The following is a 24,963-nucleotide window of genomic DNA, read 5'->3' as shown; positions in this document are numbered from 1 at the left end:
ACTTTGCTAGTGTCTCCCCAGAAACGGCATCACATGCCAGCTGCCACAAGGTGATTTTTCATGTCTTGTCAAAGAAATCTTTTATTCTATTTGCTCTGCATTAACATGTTACATTTATTGATCAAGGGCCTGTTCGGCAGCCACAGCAGGGCACAGAGCTCTCCATGCCTACGGGGCTTTGATGTCCCGGTGACATTCGAGCCCGAATAATGCACATACTAAATGGATTTAATGCAGAAATGTGTTTGGGCCTGACAGTTACATTAATAACAGCCCCTCACACTGATAAATATGCAATTGCGACTATTAAGAGTTACCCAATTACGGGGAAAATATTTCTCTACCTTATAAATAAATCCATCAAGGAAAAAAAAAAAGTTTTAACAATGGTGCATTTTTTTTTAAAACATTTCTCCAGCAGCAGGAGACGCCTGTGTGGGGCTCAGCATTCCCTCTTCGGCTGCCCCCCACCCCACCCCGATTGTTTTTAGTAAGTCTTGCTTTATCTCAAGAATGGTTTGGGGATTTTTTTTTTTTTTAAGGAAAAAACCTCTTTTGTTGGTCTTTCCTGTTGCACCCGTCTCTTATTTCTTCAGAGCCAGAGAAAAAGCAGACACCCAGGAGACTGAGAAATTGGGTTCTGGGTAAAGTCAGACAGGAGTTTAGGGGAGGGGTGGGGGGGCACGTGGCTGATATCCCTAGCGATGGGTCTGGGGAAAGCACCTCAAAAAAAGAAAAAACGCTCCACAAAACCTGAACATGTGTGTGTCTCATTTAAAACCCTCAGTGACCTTGGGCTGTGGCAGTGTTGGGGGGTAGGGGTGCAAAGGGAAAGAGAAAGCAGCTGGGATGGGAGAGACCTTTTATTATTAGGAAAGTCTCAGGCAGGGAAAATTTGTACTTATTATATCCCTGCAATTAAACACAGACACCCACCAGAAAGCATAACTATTCCCCTTTCATCCTAAAGGAACAGCTAAAATCACCAACACCACAGTCCCAGGGGAGACAGAAGAGGCTTCTCAGAAAGTGAGTGTGTGCATGTGAGTGAGCTCGTGTGCAAGGAGACACAAACACACACACACACACACACACACACACACCACCTCTTCTTCTCACTTCAGACTCTAAACTCCAGCATGTGGTTTGCTATCTCAAGGTCTACCCCTTCCAGGGCTGGGACAACAAACAGTCTACTCGCTTAGTCTCCATGGCGATCACGGGGCCATCTCTCCCATGACCATGACCTTGGGTCTCAGCCAAGCTTCTCAGCTCCAGAGAAGAAACAAAGGGATGAGTTTGCTGGGAAACCCTCTCCTTCATCTCCCAGCCTATCCAGACCTGAACTTGCCTCAACAATTTCCCAAACCAGAAAGGTTTTAGTAAAACCGGGGAGGAGGGAAGGTGACATGTGTAACTCTGGCCTCTGGGGGCTTGAAGGTATACAGTGACATGCATTGGCTTTTAGTCATTTAACAAGAAAAAAACGTTTCCCCCCCACGGAAATACACGCTTAGAAGTCACTGCCCATTTTCTTGCCATGAAGAAACCAAGGATTTTATACCACAAAGGCAGCTCAGAGTACCAGGGAAGCCAAAGTCAGAGCCGGGGGCCGTTTTATCCCTGCTGCCCCATTTTAACCACTGGGTTAGCCCAGGGCATCCTTGTCTTCTCTTGGCCTCGGGGCTTCATCTATAAGATATGGGTCATAATAGTTCCGTTCTCCAAATGCTGTTGGCAAGGAGGACAAACATAAAATGTTCTACCCAGTAAGCAGTAAGTGCTGGATATTGTCGGTTGTTATTTATTAATAAGAAAATAAACATAATTACTGAAGTCATTCATCCAACTCTCCATTCCTAGACCCCTTTGGAGGAGAGACCGGTTGCCTCTCCATACGTACTGGTGAGTCTGCACTATCATGCAGCTCACAGAGAGAACCATTCTGCAAACTATCTCCAATAAGATCCAGAAAGCATGGGACTCAAGAAATGTTTTGTTGTTGTTCCAGACAAGAATATTGAATATAATCCCAACACTCTAGAGGCTGAGACAGGAGGATCACTGCAAGTTCAAAGATACAAAGTGAGTTTAAGGCCAGCCTGAAATGTGTATCCTGTCTCAAAAAGACCAAAAGAGCATTGAACATCCTGCAATAGATTCAGCATCCTTGGCTTAATCTACTACAGATCCGTGGAGCCCCCACCTCTGTCCCAACAAATTGCCTCCCACCTCAAGTAAGAGAACTTTCTGAAAGAGAACCTGGAAGCCCACTAAGTGGGAAGTCTGAAAGGGTTAAAGATCCTGACCTCTCTTTCCACCCTGCCAATAAAAGGCAGCAGTATTTAAAAGTCCAGGAATTTCCTATCCCAGAAACAAATACCACTGGAAATACAGAGGCAGTGTTAGTGGGAATACTTTCTAAATTCTACCACAAGTCATAAAGATAACAAGTCATTGTTATCCTGGAGAAAATGAAGCTCAGGAAAGCCCTGCGGCTCCTAACCATTCCCTCCACTTCCCAGCCCAGCCTACCCACTGTGACTCAGCAACCCTCTTCTCTGCCCAAGGTCAGAAATCCAGGAAGTCAGGAGGACGGAGAAAGGAGCACCCAGCACCACTTCACAGCGCCTGGCCTCTGCCTCTCAGTGCTCGCCCTTTCCTAACATCGTCCCGCAGCTCCCTGCTTCAACCATCATGAGGTCACTCCAGAGACATCGCCTATTACCTGCAAGTCATTGTCCACTTCACCTTTTAGTTGCATGTGCTTCTTGGTAGCTGGAGACACTAGTATGACCATTGATACCCTTAGGACCAAAAGATCATTTTTTTTTTTAACAGCACTGCTCAGTGCAGAGAGAACATCGGTTTCAGCATCCACAGAACCCTGCCTCCTTATTTGAGACTTATCAATGCTCTAGTACTATGTACTAAGAATTCACTATTTAACTTTCTAAAGCCTGTCTTTGCTTCCAACACCTCTTTCTTTCAAATCTTACTGACATGAGCTCTGGGGTTTCTCCCCACCAGTATCAGCATGCTCCCTGAAAAAGGCTTCTCTTTTTCTGCAGCTTGAACGCAAGGCTCCTCAGTGCAAAGACATGTTTTAATGAAGACCCACTGCATACAGGACACATCCTATGAGCTGTTCTCCTGAGAGTCTGCAAAATATTTTCTCCCACCTATTCCCACTGGAATATAACCCAGTGTATGGTCCTGGCTGGCAGGGATCTAACATACTTGAGACGAGTGGGTCTAGACTACAGAATATAACAGACAGTGGGAAAACTAAGGTATCTGTATCTTAGAATAGTTTAGATTATGCTGAATTAACAAATAACCCCAAAGCTTTAGATTTATTTGTGTTTCGAAGTCTATGTCCAAAATAGATCAACAGAGAGTTCTGCTCATTTTATAGCTAAAATCCAAGACTGATGATGATCGTAATGGAAGAAAAAGTGGGAAATGATGTGCTGGCTCTTAAAGTTCCTGCTCAGTGGTCTTTCCAAAGGGTAAAGAGATACACAAGCACACTGATGGAGAAGAAGAAATGTTCAACATCTGTACCAGGTACCAGGGAGTGAAATGGGTACCATGTTGTATTAACAACTGAAGGCCTATTACATCCTAGGCAATTTCACAGGCACATCACATACCATACTTAATATTTTAGCAATTAGACCAAGACCACTGGAATAACCAGAAAGCAGGAATGTCAAGAAGCAGGATGTCAAGCCAGGGCAGGGTAACCCCAAAGCTTTCCCCCATTACATCGCCCCCCTTAGCAACTGAGTAGCACATGAGCAGGCCCAGTTCCATCCAGCAGTTTAGTACACAGAGGAAGTATGGTGTTCCTGGCCTTGAAGAAGCTATAACAGCACGCCAGGTGTCCCCTTCACTTCATGCAATGGGGAGAGAGGGCAGAGCCACCAATTCCCTACTGGAGCTGCACACATTCACCATCCCTTTCCCCTCATCCTGGCTAAAGCCAAGGAAGCAACACAGCAAGCTCCCACCTAAGAAATTTTCACTTAAGCAATTTGCCCATCCAGTGCATTTTTCAGAGTGACGCTCAATAAGATGCAACTGCAAATAATTTAATTTTTAAAATGTAAGTGTGCTGTTGCCATAGATCAATTAAACCCACTCCCTTTTTTATTGCCAGACTGACATGAGCATATTTATCAATGCTTGCCACGGGAACTCTTCTCTGCCTACAGTGTTCAACAATCTAAGCAGGCGACTCACTGGAATCATTCAAGGCCCTTGGGAGAGAGGAAGGGGACCACCCGAGAGGACTCTGCACTGCTCCAGTCAGGGAATCAAAGGTAGAGCAATGCAGGGAAAGCTCTTTGCCTCAAGCAGACAAGGATCCAGCATTGACTAAGGGATAGGATTCTGTTTACTAATGTGCAAAATAAAGATTAAAATATGAATGAAGAAGCCCCAAGGAAAACTGGGGACAATGAATATGCACGGACTTTTAGTACCAAAAAGTCGTATAATCTCTCTAGAGGGCAACCTGTCATCTGTCCCAAAGATTCTTGACAATTCTATCCCTAGGTATTAGTCCAAAGCAACTAATCACAGACATGCTCATCAATAAGTATTACAAGTATATTTATAATAATGTTATTTATAATAGCAAAAATTAGAAACAATCTAACTGTCTAATAGGAAGAAATGACTTAAGATGCCACTAAAAAGTGTGGTGCAAAATTTATCAAGATGGGAAAATGCTTTCAATACAATGAAAACAATAGCATCAATTTTTAATGGTACTTTTAAAAGACTAGAAAGACAATACAATATTAACAACAGCGATGAGTTTTGTATTGTTTTGTTTTGCTTTTTGAGACAGGATCTGGTTAGGTACTTCAGGCTGGCCTTGAACTCACTATGTAGCCCAGGATGACTTCAAACTTACAGCAATTCTCCTGCCTCAAGCTTCTGTTTGGTAAGATTGTCAATGACTTGAGAGGAAGATTGTTTCCTTCATATCTTTCTGAGCTATCTGACATTTCTATAATGACTATGGTTGCTTTTATTATATGAAAAAAATTATCTTTGGAGATAAATATCTTAAGCATAATTTCATGCAGGTATGGCAATTAGTTCATGGTAATTAATGCATTCAAATTCAAGTGGCAAAATGTCACTTGTCCTGGCAGTTACCTGACTGGCTCTCTAAATCTTCTATCATCTTTCCAGTGTGCATAGTAGAACCCAAAGAGATGATTTCAGCCCACATTAAGTGGAGCTGACCTGGTTCCCATCCAATCACAACAGAAGGAACTAGATTCAGGTTGGAAAAGCAGAACATAGAAATGGTTAGGCCTTTTAAAGAAAGATAGACATTTTATTTGGGGCTATTTACTTTGCTTCCTTTTCTGCCTCCCAACCAGACAGGGCACACCAGCTCCATGACTTTAATTCCCCCAAGACAGCTGAACTCCGGGACCCTCTGCGTGGAGAGGAAACTAGTTCAGTATTGGACAGCCCATCCAAGGCAGAGGTGGACTGACCATAGTCAATGCAGAAGATTGTGAAGTACAATAGGAAGGCAATGACACATACAGTAACTTCAACAGAAGCCCAGTACTTATCAATCCATACTCACCCTTCCTGCGTCATCACAGGCAGTCATTGAAAAAATCCACAGAACTCCTTCATGAATGAGATCAACAATGGTGATGGCACTTTGCTAAGAAACAGTAAGATGAAAAAGAATGCTCCTAACGTAAATAGTTGAAGCCCAGTGCCTCCTTAAAATCTTGGCAAAAACTAACTACAAATTTGGCCACATAAAAAGTAATTTACCGGCGAACAAACCAAAAATTAACAGGGCAATTAAATAAGTCATCAAAAATCTCCCAAAAAGGAAAATTCAGGATGTAATGACTTCATTACTGAATACTACCAGACATTTAAGGGAGAATTAAAGCCAATTTTTCTTGGACTCCTTCAAACAAACAAACAAAAGATGAGCATACTTCCAAACTCAATTTGCAAGGCCAGCATTACCCTGATACCAAAGAGGACAAGGACACTATAAATAAAGAAAACTGTACCTCAATAACCCTGATGAACATAGATGCAAAAATCCTCAACAATCCTAGATAATTGTCTAGGAATTCAACAGCTTATTAAAAGGATCACACACCAGGGGAAACAAGAACAGGCTCAACATACACTAGTAAATGTGATACACCACATTAAAAAAGAGTAAAAATGCATGATCATGCCAAGAGATGCAGAAAAAGCATTCACAAAATCTGGCATCCCTTCATGATAAAAAAAAAAAACTCTCAATAAATTAGGCACAGAAGAGATGTACTTCAACATAATAAAGGCCACACATAACAAGCCCATTGCAAACTTCACACAACTCAGTGCTGACAAACTGAAAGCTTTTCTCCTACGATCAGGAATAAAATAAGGATGCCACTCATCACTTTATCTAGTGTGGCACTACAAATCCCATCAAGAATAACTGGAGGGGAAAGATATTAAAAAAATACAAATAAAAAAGGAAGAATTAAAATTGTATCTGTTTGCAGACATCATGAACACCTAAACATAAAACCTTAAAGATTCTTTTATTAAAAAACTATCAAAACTAATAAATGAATTCAGTAAAGTTTCAGGGTATAAAAATCAACATACAAAATCAGTTGCATTCCTATATTCCAACAAACAACTATCCAAAAAGGAAATCTAGAAAAAAAATCCTATTTACAGTAGAATCAAAAATATAATACTTGACTTCCAGACAGTGGTGGAGTGCTGAGCAGCAGAAAAACAGCCTCTGAGATTTGGTGTCCACAGAAGAAAAAAGAAGGGATCCCCAAGACCCAGGAAGGATCTGAAGCCCATGGAGAAAAGGAAGAAAGAAACTTCAATAGAGAAGAAGGAGGCAGGTGGCAGCGCTTTCTCCCTAAGCCCAGCTCACTGCATAGGCGGGATGGTTTGAACCCACACATGTCCAGTGACTACTGGCAGCCTCAGAGGCCTCCACAGAGAAACGCACCAGTGATACAGAGCAGTGGACACAGCAGACTACAGTGACTGACGAGTTATTTAGGTTCAGATGTCCCCCAACAAAGGGCGATTGACCAGTAAACATCTTGGGGAGAGGCCAACTGAACTCAGAACTCAGAACAACTATGGACTGGCTCCATCTAGCAGCTCCCATTGTCAAGATGAGGCTGCTAAATTCACGCTGGCAGGAGGTCAGGAAGTAGGGTTCAAGCCAAGGAGAGGCCCTTGGAACGTTACAGGCTGAACAAATCAGAATCCAACCATACAGCCAGAAAACAGCTTAAACTTAAACTAGAATGAAAGTTGCAGGCTTGCCTGCATCCACCACCTCACCATAAAGCTATGGTTCGCTGGAATTAGTCAACATGGATCTCAAATCTCTGCAGTGTTGTCTACCAGTGGCAAGCAGAAGCATGCCTTGAAGTGGATTTTTTTTTCTTGTTTTCTTTGTTTTTTCTTTTCTTTTTTTGTTTTGGTTTTTGTTTTTGCGGGGAGAGATACTAGAAATCAAACTCAGGACCTTGTGCTTGCCTGGCAGGTACTTATGCTGCTGAGCTATATTCCCAGCCTTTGTTTTGTGCCTTTTTTTTTTAATTGTTCTTGTTTTTATATGAGTGTGAGCTTGTGAAGGTTTTAGTTTTGTTGTTATTCTGTTCTATTATTGTTTTTATTTCTTCCTTCTCTCCCTCCTGTTTTCTTCACCAGTTTCCCAAAATTTGCATAATCTTCCTTGGTGATCCAGCTTTGTTATTAATATCTTCCTCTTCTTCTATTTCTCTATTTTCCCCCAATCCTTTTAAATTTTCTTCCCTGGGAGAAAATTGCCATGTTGAGGGCTTATGTATTGTATACCATTTTCTGGTTCATTTTAGATTTTGTTATATAACCATAAATCTAGTACATATGATTAAACATGGCAAGTTAATATTATTGTTACCACAATCTGTCCCTTTCTAGGCTATGTTTGATGCCATTGTTATTGTTAGTTGTACTACTTTAGCCAAGGTGACATAATTTTTCTATCATTTTTTCTTCCCAGTACACTAAGATTGAGATTGCTGAAGGGTCATAATCAGTCTACAGGTTAGTGCCACAGAACCAGGGGCTGGGCTAAGTAAGCAGCAACTTCTCATTTACCAATAAATTCAAGGGGCAAAATCTTGCAACAGACTCAAAACCCAACTTACACTGGAAGTTATCTCTGAGAAGTAGTCATTTCCTAAGGATACTAAATACTAGCAATAAAACTGCTTGCCACAAGCAATTTACAAGTATCAACCCAGGAATTAAACTGAAAAAAAATAGAAACTGAGAAGACATTTAAATAAGATGCACCCCCTCCCCACCAGACTTCAAGGTCACCAAAGGCAAACCCAGGGAGCAATGAGATGGAACAGTGTGAAGGCCACCCACCTGGACTCTCTCAAGTTGTAATAGCAGAAGTAACAAAGCAGATGAATGAGGCTTGACAAAAATCAAATCAGAAATAATTTCTCAAAAAATACAGAGATGGCGACCGTAACAAAGATACGCTTAGTAACTGAAAAGCAGATGCAGATTAAAACAAAATAATAGAGATCAAAGAAGTGATAAAAATCATGAATACCCTACATAGGGAGGAAACAGAATCCATGAAACAGATTCAATTAAAAACTCCATCGAAACTATATGTAGCAGAATGAGCCAATGTGAGGACAGAATCTCAGCTGTAGAAGACAAGATTGCAGTTCATGATCATGCAAAGAAAGATTTCTTAAAAATAGCAAGGGACCACAAAAACTCAATCCAACAGCTGCTAAATGGTGCACAGAAGAATAACATAAGATTGATGAGTCAATTAAAAAACAGGTATAGGCAGGGTTTGCAAGGAAAATGATTTAATACAGGATACATAATTTATAAGATTATTTTATAATAGTCACCCAAAGAATCAAACACAAAATATGCAGGAAATCTGTCCACACACTAAAGACCCCAAAACAACCAGCTGAGGGCCTGGATCCCACAGTAATGTCCTGCATAAATCCATCTGAAGACACAGAGCCCATTACAATGTTTCATGGATCTGTGCTGGGAAGGCCCAAAGGTCAGTGGTGGAAGCTAGAAAGTCTATGCCAGTAGGCTGAGGGTTCTGCATGAGATCCAGGAAGCAGCGCTCAAAATAATGGTCAGAGCTCCCTCCAAAACAGCCATCCTCAGTGACAAGGAGGTCCCAAACTCCTTTGACAATGAGAACAGCCAATCTCATATCAGGAAGTCAGGATGACAAGCTTCTTCAGGATATGGGACAGCACACCATCTTCCCCTCTGGAGTCAGGAAACAATGCTCAAAGTGAATCACAGACATTCTCAGTGACCTCAAGATTCCAAGCTCCTCTGAGGACGAAAACAGCCAAGTTCATAAGCTCGACAAGCTTCTCCAGCAGAACCAATGGCAATAAGAGAACCAACAACACCCAGGAGAACCAACACTACCTCTTCCTCTCTAGCTCTCCCTTATATGTTGGGAACAGTCCTCAGGTGTACCATCCATACCCATCCATACCACACTGAGTCAGTTCAGCTGATTGTTGTAAGCTGACCACCTGTTATTAATCCACCACAGTAGGAGATAGTGCAAATAACATTTTAAAAAATGATCACAGAAGTCATGGCAGAAAATCTCCCAAGCAGGGAAAAAGGATTTGACATACAAATAAGTGAAGCATATAGAACACCAGAGAGCCATGATAAAAAGAATCTACACCAAGGCATATAATAGTCAAGATCCCAGAAATTCAACACAAGAGCAGAATATTAAAAGCCTTTAGAGAAAAGAAAAAAATCATCTATAGAGGAAAGCCCATCAAAATCACAGCAAACATCTCAATACAAACCCTCAAGTCAAGGAGAGTTCTGAATGAAGTATTTCCAACCCTAAAAAAAAAAAAAAAAAAAAAAAAAAACCTCCAACCCAGATTGATGTACCCTGCAAAACTGATGGAGAAATAAGATACTTCCATGACAAAGTACATCTGAGGAAATTCATGTACACCAACCAGCACTCCAAAAGGTTCTAAACTACATTCTAGAAAGGTATAACAAGGACTACAACTTCACAAACACCAAAAGAATGGATCCACTAGACAAGGCAAGGAATTAAACAGAGAGGGACAAAGAGAACCAACAACAGCAAAATAACATGACAAGGATAAATCAGTACATATCAGTTATAACCATCAATGTTAATGGTCTCCATTTACCATCAAAGACTGGTAGAATGGATTGATAAGAAAGATCCAACAGTATGCTGTATGCAAGAAACACACTTAATTCAAAAAGAAATTCATAGACTAAAAGTCAAACAATGTAAAACAACATTCCCTGCAACAGGAACTCAGAAAAAAGCAAGCATAGCTATTCTATTTGCAGACAAAGTGAATTTCAAGCCAAGACTGATTAGAAGAGACAAAGAAGATCACTATGTTCTTGGAAAAGGAAAAATCCAAGAGGAAGAGATAACACTCATAAATATATATGCATCAAATACCAGTGTACTCAACTATACAAAACAAATATTAACAGACATGAAAAATCAAATAAGCACTAATACAATTGTAATGATGGACCTCAATATCTCAGTGTTATAAATATACTGATCAACTAGACAAAAAATCAGCAATGAAATATCAGAACTGAACCAAACTTCTAACAAATGGACTTCCATAGAGTGTCCCACCCCCGAACATCAGGATACACATTCCTTTCAGCTGCACATTGACATTCTCCAAAATAGACCATATATTAGTTTATATAACTAATAAGTAAGTGCAAAGAAATTGAAATTGTCACATGCCTATTACAAGGTACAATGAAATTGGAAATCAACAGCAAAAGAAACCACAAGAACTTCATAAACACATGGAAATTAACTAACACTCTCCTGAACAACCAATGGGGCACAGATGAAGGTAAAGGAGAAATTGAACAATTTCTACAATTAAACAATAATGTCAGTACAACATACTGGAAATTATGGGACTTAATGAAAGCAGTACAACAAAGGAAATTTAGAATGAAGAATACTCCTATTGGAAAAATGCAGTAAGCTCAAATAAACAACCTAATGTTGAACTTCTAGAATGTTTAGTTTCTAGAAAGAGAAGAGCAAGTCCAGCCCAAAGCTCATATGAGGCAGGAAATTATAAAGATCAAAGCAGAAATTAATGCAATAGAGACTATATAAAAAATATAAATAATACAAAGAATGAACAAATAGAAGAAGTGGTTCTTTGAAAGATTAAAATACTAATAAACCCTTAGTCAGCCTTATCAACAAAAAAGAAAGAAAAGACTCAGATCCACGCAATAAGGAATGAACATGATGAAATCACCACAGATCCTGCAGAAATCCAGAAGTTCAATATCTATTTTGTAAACCTGTATTCTTATTAGAATACAGAAAACACAGAAGAAATGGACAGATTCCTAGATACATATGAATTACCAAAGCTGAATCACAAGATATAAAATAATTCTAAATAAATCAATATTAGCCAATCAAATTGAAAGTGTAATGATTAAAAACCCTATCAACAAAAAAAAACCAGGGGCTGGGGATTTAGCTCAGCGGCATAAGCGCCTGCCTTGCAAGCAGGCAGTCATGAGTTCGATCCCCGGTACCGATAAAAAAGAAAAAGACAAAAAAAAAAATTCCCTGATGGATTCACTGCTGAATTGTGAAAGAAATTTAGAGATGACTATTGCTACTACTTCTCAAACTTTTTAATGAAATTTAAAGAGAAGCAATACTCCTAAATTCATTCCTGGAAACAAGCATTACCCTGACACCAAAACCAGAGAAGGATGCAGCCAAAAAAGAGGGAACTACAGGCCAATCTGCCTAATGAACACAGGCACAAAAATTCTCAGTAAGATACAGAATGCAGCAAATCAATATGAAGTTTATACTGCAGGGTCCAAGAATGGTTCAGCATATGCAAATCAATAAATGTAATATACCACATCAATAACCAAGGACAAAAACATGAACACTTCAGTAGATGCAAAAAAGTGCTTGACAAACTCCAATTCTGATTCATGATTTTTAAAAACCATAGAAAATTAAAATAATCTTTATCTCAATTTGAAAAACCCATCTATAATAAACCAACATCCAACATCATACTAAGTAGACAAAACTGAAAGCTTTCACTCCAAAATCAGAAATATGACAGTTATGTCATATTCACTACTCTTATTCAGTGTAGTTCTGGAAACATTATGCAGAGCAATTAAATGAGAACTAAATAAAAGGAATAAGGACAGGAAAAGAAGAAGTTATCAATATTTGTGAATGACATGATACTCTGCATAGAAAACTCCAAAAACCACACCAAAAGACTTCTAGATTTAATAATCAAATTCAGTAGCATAGCTGGGTACAAAGTCAAAACTCAAAAATCAGTAACCTTCCTGTACATAAATAACAAAATCTGAAACAGAAATTAGAGAAGCAACACCTTTCACAATAGCATCCAAAACAATGAAATCCTAGGACTCGATCTAACAAAGGAAGTAAAAGACCTCTACGTTGAAAACTACACTACTCTGGAAAAGGAGATCAAAGAGAATGTCAGAAAATGGAAAGATATCCTTTGTTCTTAAGTAAGAAAAACCAATATAGTAAAAATGGCCATGCTTCCAAAATTGTTATGTAGATTTAATGCAGTCCCAATCAAAATACCATTAGTATACCTCACAGATCTAGAGAAAATATTCCCAAAATTCATATGGAAACAGAAGAGACCTAGAATAACAAAGGCAATCCTATGCAGAAAAGGCAAGGCAAGAGGCATAACAATCACTTGAAATTATATTACAAATCTACTGTAATAAAATCAGCATGATACTGGCAAAAAAAACCAGATGTGAGAATCAATGGAACAGATTAGAAAATTCAGAAACAACCTGGACATACTCAGCCACCTTATCTTTGACAAAGGAGCTGAATATGTTCAGTTGCAGAAAAACAACTTCTTTAATAAATGGTGCTGGAAAAACTGGCTTGCCACATGCCGAAGATTAAAACTAGACCCATATGTTTCACCATGCACTAAACTAAAGGCAAAATAGATCAAAGATACATTTATTAAAACAGAAATACTAAATCTGCTGGAAGATGGAGTAGGTAGAATTCTTGATAACATTGGAGTAGGCAAAGACTTTATGAACAAAACCTCAACCACAGAGGAACTATAACAAAGAATCAACAGCTGGGATCTCATCTTATTAAAAATTTTTTGCACAGCAAGAAAAACTACCAACAGAGTACAGAGACCCACAGTGTGGAAAACATTTTGCCTGCTGTACTTCAGACAAAGGACTAATATCTAGAACATATAAACATTCTGGAAATCAGTGGAGATTCTTCAAAAAACTAAAACTAGAGGTTCTATTTGACTCAGCTAGTCTCTTCTTTGAATCTTCTTGAAAGAATTTAAAGCTTCATGCCACAGCAATATAGGCACACCCATGTGTATAGTGGTACAGTTTATAATAGCTAAATCTTGGAAACAGCCCAAGTGCCCATCAACAAAAGAATAGATAAACATGTGGGGTTTTATACAATGAAATACTACTCTGACATAAAGAAAGATAAACTTGAGACATGTTTAGCTAAATGGATGCACCATACTCTAGCTAAATGGATGAGACCATACTCTTAAATGAAATAAATTGGACATACATGTAAATATTGCATGGATTCTCTGGTGTGAGAAACCAAAAGTGTAAATAAGGACCAAAATGTATAATGGATATTGGGAAATGGGAAGAAAATATTAAAATGGGAAGGCAAAGGGGTTGTGGGGAGAGAAGAGGCAGGGAAAAAGTAGGAGGAAAAATGGAAACACAATTTTATAAATAAAGGAAGAGGGCCAAAGGGTGTAGCAGAATGGGAAAAAAAAGAAAGAAAAAGTAAGATATAAGATATACCATGTACAGGTACAAATTTTCTGTAATACATGTTATCACTGTGTATGTCTAAACTGTACCAATAAAATATAGATTTTTTTCAAAAATAAAATACTTGGGAATTAATTTAACTGAGGAAGTGAAGGATCTATACACTGAAAACTATAAAACACTGATAAAAAATTAAAGAAAACACAAATAAATGAAATATATACTATATTCATGAATTAGAAGAATTAATATTGTTTAAAGGGCCTTACTATCTAAAGCAATCAGCAGATTCAAAGCAATCCATATAAAAATTTGAATGACATTTTTCACAAAAGATCCCAAAGACCAAAGGCAATCTTGAACAAAAAGACCAATGCTAGAAACACTATACTACCCAATTTCAAAACATGCTACAAGGGGCTGGAGGTTTAGCTCAGTGGCATAAGTCCCTCCCTTGCAAGCAGGCAGTCTTGAGTTCAATCCCCGGTACCGATAAAAAGGAAAAAGTCAAAAAAAAAAAAAAAAAAAAAAAAAAAAACATGCTACAAAGCTATAGTTATCAAAAAATACAGTACAAACATAGAGACTAACAAAACATAATAGAGACCCTAGACATAAATCCACATATTTACAACTGATCTTCAACAAATGTACTAAGAATTCACAAAGAGGAAAGGGCCACAGGCTGTTCCATAAACATTCCTCAGAAGCTACATTTCCACATAAAGAATAATAAAATAAATCTTTTTACTATGCAAAAATCAAGTTAAAATGGATTAAAGACTTAAAATTACTCAGATAAAACATACAGAAATAGTTTTTCCATGTTAGTTTGGTCAATGACATTTTGAATATGGTCTCAAAAGCACAGGCAATGAAAATAATTACATCACACCAAAAAGCTTCTGCAGAACAAATGAAACAGTCGTCAGAGTGAGGGGACACCTTTACAGTGGGAAAGAAACAAATTGCAAGTCATATATGTTAGCTATAACAAAAATAGCTGAGATAATCAACTTACAATGAGGAATGGTTTTTGCCTCACAGTTTTAGAAGATTCAGACTAAAATTTCCAAAGCTTGAACTGAGCTTGTTGGTTTTGGCAGTACTACACAGCCGGAGAGCCTGCTGGAGGTGGTCTGGCCACTTCATGATCATGTACAAAAGGAAAGAACAGGCCATGGTCCACAGTCCTCATCAAGGGCATACCTCCAAGGACCTCCCATCATTCCTACCTCTTACAGATCTCACCAGCTCCCAGCAGCACCACAGGGTGGGTACCAAAGAGCTTAATATCCAAAGTTAATCTACTAAGAGATTAATATTCAAAATAGAAGGGACTCTGACAACTCAACAGCAAGAAAAGAAATAGCCTCATTTTACAATGGGCAAAGGATCTGAACAGATATTTCTCAAAAGAAGACATAGAGACAGCCACAGAGAAATGAAGAAATGTTTAACATCACGGCCTCATCAGGGAAATATCAATGGAAACCACAATGAGATATCATCTCTCACCTGTTTGAATGGCTATTTTCAAAGACAGAAAGGATAACAGGTGCTGACAGGGGTATGGAGAAAAGGGAGCCCTTGGTGGGAACGTAAAATGATACAGTGACTGTGGAAAACACTATGGCAGTTCTTCAAAAAAATTAAAAATAGAACTTTCATTTGACTCAGAAATCTCACTTGTGGGTACACAGACAAAGCAAATGAAATAAATATGTCAAAAAGACATCTGCATTCCCATGGTCACTGCAACATGATTCACAATAGCTAAGATGCGGACTTAATCTAAATGTCTATTGACAGATGAATGGATTTTTAAAAGTGATACTAATACACACACACAACTGAATATTATTTGCCTTAAAAAAAAAAAAAAGAAGGAAATCCCACCAAATGCAATGGTAAGGGATAAACCCAGAGGACTTCTGCTAAGTGAAATCACACAGGCACAAAAAGACAGACACTGCATAATCTCACTTACACACGGAATCTAAGAGGTCCAAGTCACAGAGGCAAAGGACAGAATATGGTTGTCAGGAACTGGGAGGTTGGAGACCTGGAAATATTTTGCCCAAAAAGTAAAAAGTGTCAGCTATGCAAGATGAATAAGTTCTAGAAAAGAATAAATTTGGATATTTATTTCATACCATGTACAAAAATTGTTTCAAAATGGATTAAAGACAAACGTAACATATAACATGATGATTATAGTTATTATTGCATTGTATTCTCGTTTTTTAATTTATTTTTTGTTTTTTTGAGACAGAGTCTCACTCTGCAGTTTAGGCTGGCCTTCAACTCATTTTGTATCCCAGGCTGGCCTTGAACCTGCAGTGATGCTCCTGCCTCAGCCTCCCAAGTGCTGGGATTACAGGTGTGCGCCACCATGTCCGGCTGCATTGTATTCTTGAAATTTGCTAAGGCAGTAATCTTTAATGTTCTCACCACACAAAAGGTAACTTTATGAGCTGATGAAAGTGTAAATCAGCTTGAGCATGGTAACAATCTCACAATACATACATAAAAACATCACCTTGAATGGCATAAATACATACAATTTTAACTGTCAGGTATACCTCAGTAAAGCTGGAAAAGTCAGAAACTGACAGTAAGAAGTTGATCTGCACAGACTATCTCTGGAAGACCACACAAAAGTTCAAGGGGCAGTGGGAGGATCCGGGACATACATGGGAAGGGGAATCTTGTCTCACCCATGTTTGGGCCTTCTAAAGGTTGTGCCATGGGCATGCTTTAACTATTCAAAAATGAATAAAAAGAACTCCTTATCTAAAAACAAACTGCGGCCCAAAACACAGTTAGGCTGCAGCTGATCTTGAAACCTAGGAGAGCAGGGACATTTCTATTTCTCAGTTGAGGGCAACACTCTGACATGACTTTGCATGTGAAAAAGAAAGATGCAAAGAGGTTCTGGAAAGGAAAGGAGAGGGTTAATTTTTCTTTTTACCACAATGTGAAAGAACCTTGTTTCTGAGGGCAGCTCTGGAGACAGCCTAAGGAGACAAAGGAGCAGGGAGACAGAGGCACCTTAATGAGAGACTTCCAGGGAGAAATCCTCTATGGCAGGGAATACTCAAGAGATTTCCAGAAATCATGCTATCCCCCCCACCAAAAAAAGAAAAAGAAATCATGCTACCCCAAGGATATCTCCTGCTCTATACTATGAATTCAACCCACCCCCCAAAAAACACGCTGTACCTTGAACTGGCAATGCAAGTCTATAATACAAAATGATGTGTTGAGATTTGGAGAAGGGTGTCCCGAGTGGGGCCAGGTAGGCTGCCGAGAACGGCAGGTGCAAAGCACCACAGTTAGAGTAGGAAGCTGTGCCTGGGTGCAGCATAGGCTGACTGGGAAATATGCTCCCTGCTAGCACATAAATGCGGGTGCCGAGGGCTCCAGAGAGTATGGGATGGAGACTCACAGTACTTCACTGGGACACAGTGACCCCAGAAGCCTCATCAGCTTGTTTTATCTGTCACACACACACCCACTTCTTTGGGAAGCAAATTGATAATGTCCATCTCTTCCCTTCTTTCAGTTCTTACCCTAATTTTTTTTTTTTAAGAGAAAATAGCTAAGCATGTAAGACATTTCAAATTTTGATCTACCTGAAGGCAAACACAGACTGGTGCCTGAGTAAGCCAGCATCTTCCTCTGACACCCAGGAGAAATAGTGCTCCCTGCCCCTAAATGGGTAAATAAAGATCAAAGATGATCCGAGCCAGGCACACACGACTCAAGTCAAGCGCGCTCAACGCCCTCCAGCTTAACCAGCTCCTAAACACATGCTGTGCCTGAACCTCAGACCTCACCCTCCACCGTGTGTCCCTGCCGGAACTCAGCAGCAGCCCACAAAGAGATCATGTGCTGACCACAACACAGACAAGAACAGGCTCCTCACAGAGGTGACAAGACCTCGCACTCACCCCAGAAAAGTCTGTCCTCACAGCAAAGGAAAATGTAAGTCTTACTGTCCTCTTCTAAATTCACTTTACAAACCTCCTTTTCACTATATTTTCCTGCCCCAGGATCCATCCTTTCCTATGATGAATCCTTACAAATCCAGGCCCTCAAAACCCGAGACTCCCTTCTGTCTCCTTCTCTGTCTCTCTTTCTCTCTGTCTCTGTCTCTTACTGTCTCTCTCTCCTCTTCTCTCTCTTTCCTCAAGCTCAGTCTCTCCTCTGCCAAGGCAAGTCGGCCCCTGAGCAGCTCTGTTTCCTCAGTCCTGACAGTCCAGCCCCACATCCTACTCCTGACACCTCCCTCATGTTATGGTTTGTGTCTGGATGTCCCTCCAAGGCCTCATGCAGTCATGGGGGCAGGCTTCTGGAGTCTGTGACTGATTCATGGTCCAAGACTGGGAATTTGGGTGTGAGTGCTACGCCCACGCTAGGGACAGAGAGTCTTCTCTCCACGCCCCTCCCTATTTGCTCTTCTTGCTTTTGTTGTCTTTCACTGCCGTGAACTGTTGCTCCCTGCCATGTGCCACTCTGCCTTGGAGCCACAAGATTATGATCTTAAACCTCCACAAACTGTGAGCTAAATAAACCTTTCCTTCTTTAATTTTAGGTGTCAGGTATTTTGTCTCAGCAATGAGAGAAAATTAACCAAGATACCTCACTGGGTCAGGCCTCCCTAACCCCACAGCCAGGCTTCCACCAGTCATTCACAAGGCAACCACAACCCCAAGACAAGATGTCTAAGGCCCTGGAAGTCAGGTGTAAGGGAGGAACTCTAACCCCTGAGAAGGAACCTTTTGTCTGAGTCCACACCAGGGAGCTATTTAAGGTATGCACATATATATTGGACAAAGTCCCCTCCAGAATGCAAACTCTATGCTCTCTTTGAGCGTTGGGACCACAAACCATCCTGCATTTCTCTAGAGTCAGTACTTGTATGGCTTCCTCTCATCGCAGTGTATTGAGCTTGCCATGCTTCAGTTTCCAGTTCTCCCCATAGACACACAATCCCCACAGTCGGGGAGAAAACACACTGTGGAGACACTTCCCATCATAACCCTCTGGACACTCTTTCCTGGAGACAACGCAGCTCAGCCCAGCACAGGTTGGAGAACTTCTGCTGCCTTAGCTCAAACTGAAATTCTCCTCCATTTGCTGGTACCTGAATGCCCAAGTTTGTCCACTTTCCCCCAAAATTCTGAATTCCCAATATCCTGACTCAGAATTTTGGAGAGAAAAGACTCATTCCAAGATCTAGAAGCAGAAAAGTTCCCAAGCCCTGGAGGGGGATTCAGACTCATCTCCTCTGCTATCCTAAGACAGTTTGTCCCAGTTGGTGGACAACACCAATCTCAAAAGAGCACTTGGGGAAAAGCCCTGAGTGGCACAGATTGAGAGGACAAGCCACACCCTGACCCCTATTCATCTATCCCACTGATTTCCCTCCTAAGCGTCCAATTCAGTCACAATTCATAACCTTTTAGGAAGAAACAAAATAACTGTATTCTCCATTGGAATAATACACAAGATCACACTTACCTTTTGCCCTGTTTGGAGAAGTCCTTAGAGAATCTCCTTCCCTCCCGCCCACCCCATAGCAACAGAGCTTGATTCCTTTGAAACACCATCTGGGAGAAATCAGCATAAATATTTAAGCTCCAATTCATAAAAAAAGGTAAACGAAAGAAAGCACATACACTCAGACTCTACCTGTGACTTGGCCTTTGAGAGACGAGTTATCCGAAAAAGCATACCTAAAGCGTACCCCAAAACATTCTTGCTGGCTCCATCTCATTCCCTCCCCCAAGAGGATTCTGATTCATCTACACAGGCATCAGTGAGAAAGAGGAAGAACAAAGTGAAAATGTGATCGACTTCCCATAGGAACTCAGGGGAGATGGATGACACACAGATGTTCGCGGCTTCCTCAGAGGCACAAAAAAAGCCAGGTGACAAATCATCCAAAACGGAGCCAAATTTCGGGGTGTGATCTCATGTGTCTTGGGACCCCAGGCGGGATAAAAGGATGCTCTATACAGAGTTGTAACCTTCAGCTTTTATCTGCCGGCCCACGAGTACCCAGTGGAACTGAGCGTCCCAGGCCTGGCCTGTGTCTTGTGAAGGTCACGTACCTCAGAAGGTTGAAGCTCAGATCAAGCCTCTTTGCAAAATGTCCACAGTCCCTGCCAAGGTGTTCTGGAATCTCTCTGCAGTCCTGGCCTATGTAGGACACCTGGAAATTAAATGCAGCAGAAACAATGTGGCAACCAGAAATTACCCAGCTGTTCACAGCCCCCAGTTATTGATCTGATGATTGCTTCTGCAACTTTAAACACACACAAAAACGCTACATGGTGACTTTTTCCCTGATCACAACAGTTTGGGGGGTATCAGAGATTTTGCCAATTTCTCCCCTTTCCTGATGCTGTTAACATGATGGAGATTTTCCTAGAAGAGTGGCAATTAGACTAAAACTGGACAGATTTGGGTGCCCAAAAGAAAGCCATTGCCAGGGCTTATTGATACACTAACCAAATTCAGTCTCTCATTCAGAGGCCTTTCCAACAGCTGCCCCTCTGGCTCTCCTCCCTCTCCTGTCCCTCCATCACCCCATAACACACACATCCATGCAGGGGACATAGCAGATACCCTCAGCAGCATTCTACCTCCAAGCTTCTGGAACAAATAGGATCGGGCAAGAAAACCTCCCCAGACCACCAGTCCCATCCCCACTGCGTATAAAATGTCATCTACACTCCAAACAGAGCTGATTCAAAGATAACAGGGCAGCCACCTGTGGCCAGAGCTTGCAAGTCACCCTCTTCCAGCAATCAATCTGGCTCTGCTGACACCCCTGTCTCTTTGGGCATTCTTTGCATTTCTATTTTTATTGTACTTATTTATCTGAAGTACTTCATGTGTGCCCAAATATGAAAAGGCCAAACTGAACTCTGACTCCAGCACTTCAGGTTAGGAGAAGACTGGTGGGCTCCGTCATCACCCCAATGGCCTGCTTTTGGGAACCCATTTTTACAGCAGCGCCATGCAGTAGGACTGGCAACTAATTTCAGCACTGGAAAAATAAATCTATAGGACAGAGTTAGCCTGCAGACCACCATACATGGCACAGTCCTAAAGTACCCACGTTCATGGGTTGAAATCCAGCCCATCACTAGCAGACAGCCTTGATCCTGTCTCCCTACCAATCTACATTCTTCTATTCTATGCAGATAAACAAGACATCTTGACATGAGGGACAAATTCCCCAAGGAGTTATGTGTCCTAATGGAGAAAAAAATCATGGTGGCATCTCACATCCTCATTAGGTAGACCAATATCCAACCCCTTTAGACCACAAAACAGAACTTTACATAACTAATCATAAACCAAACTGCTGTGTACCCCAGCACCCTCCATTTATGAAGTCAACATTTATCCCCCTCCTATCCAGTGAGGGCATGTGGAGGACCACCTGGACAACCCTTCTTGAAAGAAGAGCAATCATCTCCACATTGGCTAACCCTGGCCCTATTTCCATGCTATGTACAGAGCTGGCTAGGACTTTTCCTTATCCCCCCAGTAGGCTTTAAGCAATGCAAATCGGACTTTGAAGCAAAGCCCACAGTGAGTGTGGCCCTGCCCTGTAGCTCCCAAGAAGGCATGTGTGAGCTGGGCAGGAGGGAGAGCCACACTCCACGCTGCTGCTGAGAGCTGAGAGCTGGATCTCGACTCCCCGGGGCATCAAAATTACATATCAGAGCTGAAACACCAACCCCCAAAATTAGATGCCACCTTGAACTGTGTTATACAGATTACTCTTCTGCGTATCCTTCGGTCTAGATAGGTGATTTCAGACCTCCCGGCTAGCCCAGTTCACAGCATTCACGTACTTCCTACCATTTACAGTCACTTATCATCTCCCTCAGTACTCAGTCACTCTGCTCTCTATGAATTAATAAAACCTGGGTTCGATCCTGGGTGGAGGGCCTTGGTTCTGATTAGCAAAACTGAGGACCCCCTTGGCTCCCCCCAACAACAAATAAGCCTTCGTGTCTTTATCCTCACCATGGGTTGCACTAGAAGTAGTAGATTGGAATTAACTCGCTAGAATTTCAATGACTTTTCATGGGATTACAAATTTAAACTTCCCATGACGAGGACCAGGAAGGCTCTCTATAAGGACAAACTTCTGACAATACAATACCTTATATCCACTCTCCCCTCGTTCATGCTCCCTCAGGGACTTCATTAGGGGTGGAAAGAAAAGTGGGGAGTAGCCAACTGCAATGAACGATTTTGACTCAGGAAGATACAAGCTAAAAATAAAATAATGGGGTCTAAGTTCAGACTAGAAATCTCCCTTTCTACATAAGACCCATCTTTATTCGAAGTTCCTGGTGTAATAAATTAAGTCGTGCTTTCAAAAGGAAGTGAAAATCATACATCAAAGAGAGAGCTGGAATCTGAGATCCCAACCAATCTAGAGGATTTGTCCCTTTCAGGGTATCTGTCTTCTCAGTCTGTAGCTTCTTATCTATTATAAATCCACATTGACACCTAGCCATAAGGGCTCAGCCAAGAAGCTACCCCATTCTACCATCCTGTGTAGACCACCAGCACCCAGGATTTCTGACTCACACAGCAGAGAAGCCGAGTCTTGAGCCAAACACTGAGTTATTTCCTCACAGATTGACCAGGTACTACACTTATACAGACCCAGCTTGTCCAACCCTTATTCTCTATACAAGGGAGTTAGACTTCAGAGCCGTGTTCAACATAATACAGAAATTTTTTGAGGCAGGGTGTCATTATGTAATCCAGGCCAAACTTGAACTTGCTATAGGGCCCACACTGGCCTCCAACTCATGATCCTCCTGTCTCAGCCTCCCAAGGGCCAGGATTATAGGCAGGCAGCACCATGCCTGGCCAACCAGAGCAAAAATAGAAAAGAAATGGAAGCAATCCATGGTAAGAAGTCAATGTATTTAGTCAAATCTCTTTAGTTAGACTGAACTGAACCGAACCGAGTTTCAAACTTTTAACTTTCCTACTTTCCATAATTCATACTCCAAGACTTCCAGTTTGTGTGGAATAACAGTAAAGAGCATCATTACCAAACAAAGGAAAATAGATGAAGTAAATATTCCTACAGAGAACGTGAGAGAGGGAACTCCGCAAGTCTGAAGACTCCACCCAAACACACACCAGACCCTCTGACGGAAGATGCAGAAGATCGAACTGCCAAGGACTTCAGACTTCTCATCGCCATTGGGGCAGTTGCTCCCAGCACCTTCTCAGACACGGCAGATTTATCAGTGGTCAGGATAAGGGGAGCTTATTTTATGACACCATCCCTAACAAGGTGTGAAGGATCCTCCATACCATATCTGCATTACCAGAAGCTCTGTGACAGTAAAAACAGCCCTACTTACAAAGTTTGAGCCCCTGTGTTACTGACTAGCTGTTTTATCTTGGTGAGTCACAATCTCCCAGTCTGCTTCCTCTTTTGTAAATTGATTTAATTAACACTGTCTGCCCCCACAGGCAGTAAGGATAGCATAAAACTAACATTTATTAAATGTCAACCATATGTCCATCATCTATTTAGTCCTCATGAAACCACTTAGGAGACACATGTTATTATTCCCATTTACCTACATTATTAAAATGATACACACGCCCGCCCTCTTGGTAAGCACCCCTGGCACGGGCCAGGAGGAGAACCAGCGGCTCCCATGAGCCTACTGGTGTGCAGGCTGAGAATCAAATACTCCCTCCAACCCCGTACGTAGCAACTGGGGACAGAGGTCTTAGCATCTCTTGGATGACCATATGCAATATAGCAAACATGGGGGATCTCCTTCTATCTTCTGTTTGAAGGCAAAAGGTTGTTTTCACTATTTTGTTTTGTTGTATTTGTTTTGCTCTATTCAATACTCTCTTTCACTTGGTTTTGTAATGTTCTGTTTTTGGTTTGATTTCACTATACCTAATTGACTGAACAACTATTATGAAGATCATGAGATTTACTATGATACCTATTACTACTATCCCGGTATCCTGCTATGAAGTTTGTACCAATTTCACTGCATTGTCTTGATTGGCTTTGTTCTGTCTTGCTCTGTTGTAGTTTTACTACCTTCAAAATAAAATTTTTAAAAAATGATAGACAAAGAGCACACAGCCTTGTCTTTGACGCTGTTAAATGAGACCAACAACCCTACAAGAAATTGACTATTTCTAATGTTTCTTGAGACTTCAGTGCCCAAATTTCAAGTTTGCATTTGTGTTACAATTGATGCTGGGACTTTGTCATGCTTTTGTACAAAAACAAAAGAGGCCTTAATACTATAAATGATGCATTCAAGCCTCAAGAGAAGCCCGTGTTGAAGGAATAGTCTTCACAAGGAGACATGAGAGAAGGCTACAGCATCGCCACGCATTACAGGCCTTGGAGCTCTGAGAATCTGCCCAGGAGCACAGTGCCATGGAAAGTGGTCATCTAGATTCAGCCAAACACCCAGCTCATTAAAGTGTTTATCTTAATTTTATTGGGGTTGTTTTGTCTTGTTTTTTGGTTGTTTTGTTTTTTTGTGTTTTGTTTTTGGCTTTGCACTTAAACCATCCCTTTACTTGGGATTTACAGCTCTCTAAATATTGAGAGGTACATTTGGTTTATGTTTGCGTGTTTTAGTAATACTGCAATAAAAACCATACCAAGACTGTTTTCTCATGGGAAGTTTTCCCCTTTTCAGAAGGATCTTCCTTCTCAAGTAGAATAATGAGGCTGGGGAAGAGGAAAGAGGTGGTTAACAGGTAAGTAGTGTAGTGGGATAAGAATAATTTCTAAAGCTCTATAAAGCATCGCACAGTAGCTATGGTTGATGACAACCGTGTATCTCAAAACACTTAGCAGAGAGGATTTTGAAAGTCCAAAACACACAGAAGGGGTCAGTGGTTGAAAAATGGATACACCAATTACTATCT

At 40.8% G+C, this 24,963-nt stretch overlaps 1 protein-coding gene across 2 annotated transcripts in view; it reads right to left on the bottom strand.

The window, feature by feature from the left end:
- Lrmda (leucine rich melanocyte differentiation associated) overlaps window positions 1-24,963 on the bottom strand; it is a 996,798-nt gene that overhangs the window by 969,593 nt on the left and 2,242 nt on the right. For both annotated transcript variants that reach the window (XM_063238708.1, XM_063238709.1), the window contains exon 2: window positions 20,109-20,209. In XM_063238708.1, the coding sequence (XP_063094778.1) occupies window positions 20,109-20,209 (101 nt within the window). The remainder of the gene's footprint in view (window positions 1-20,108; window positions 20,210-24,963) is intronic.

Source organism: Cavia porcellus, unplaced genomic scaffold (genome assembly GCF_034190915.1).
Source record: "Cavia porcellus strain 051 isolate PalLab524CR breed Dunkin Hartley unplaced genomic scaffold, mCavPor4.1 scaffold_28, whole genome shotgun sequence".
In the NCBI taxonomy this organism is placed as follows: domain Eukaryota; kingdom Metazoa; phylum Chordata; class Mammalia; order Rodentia; family Caviidae; genus Cavia; species Cavia porcellus.
The sequence above is the reverse complement of the archived record's forward strand: the minus strand, read 5'-3'. Positions and strand labels throughout refer to the sequence as shown.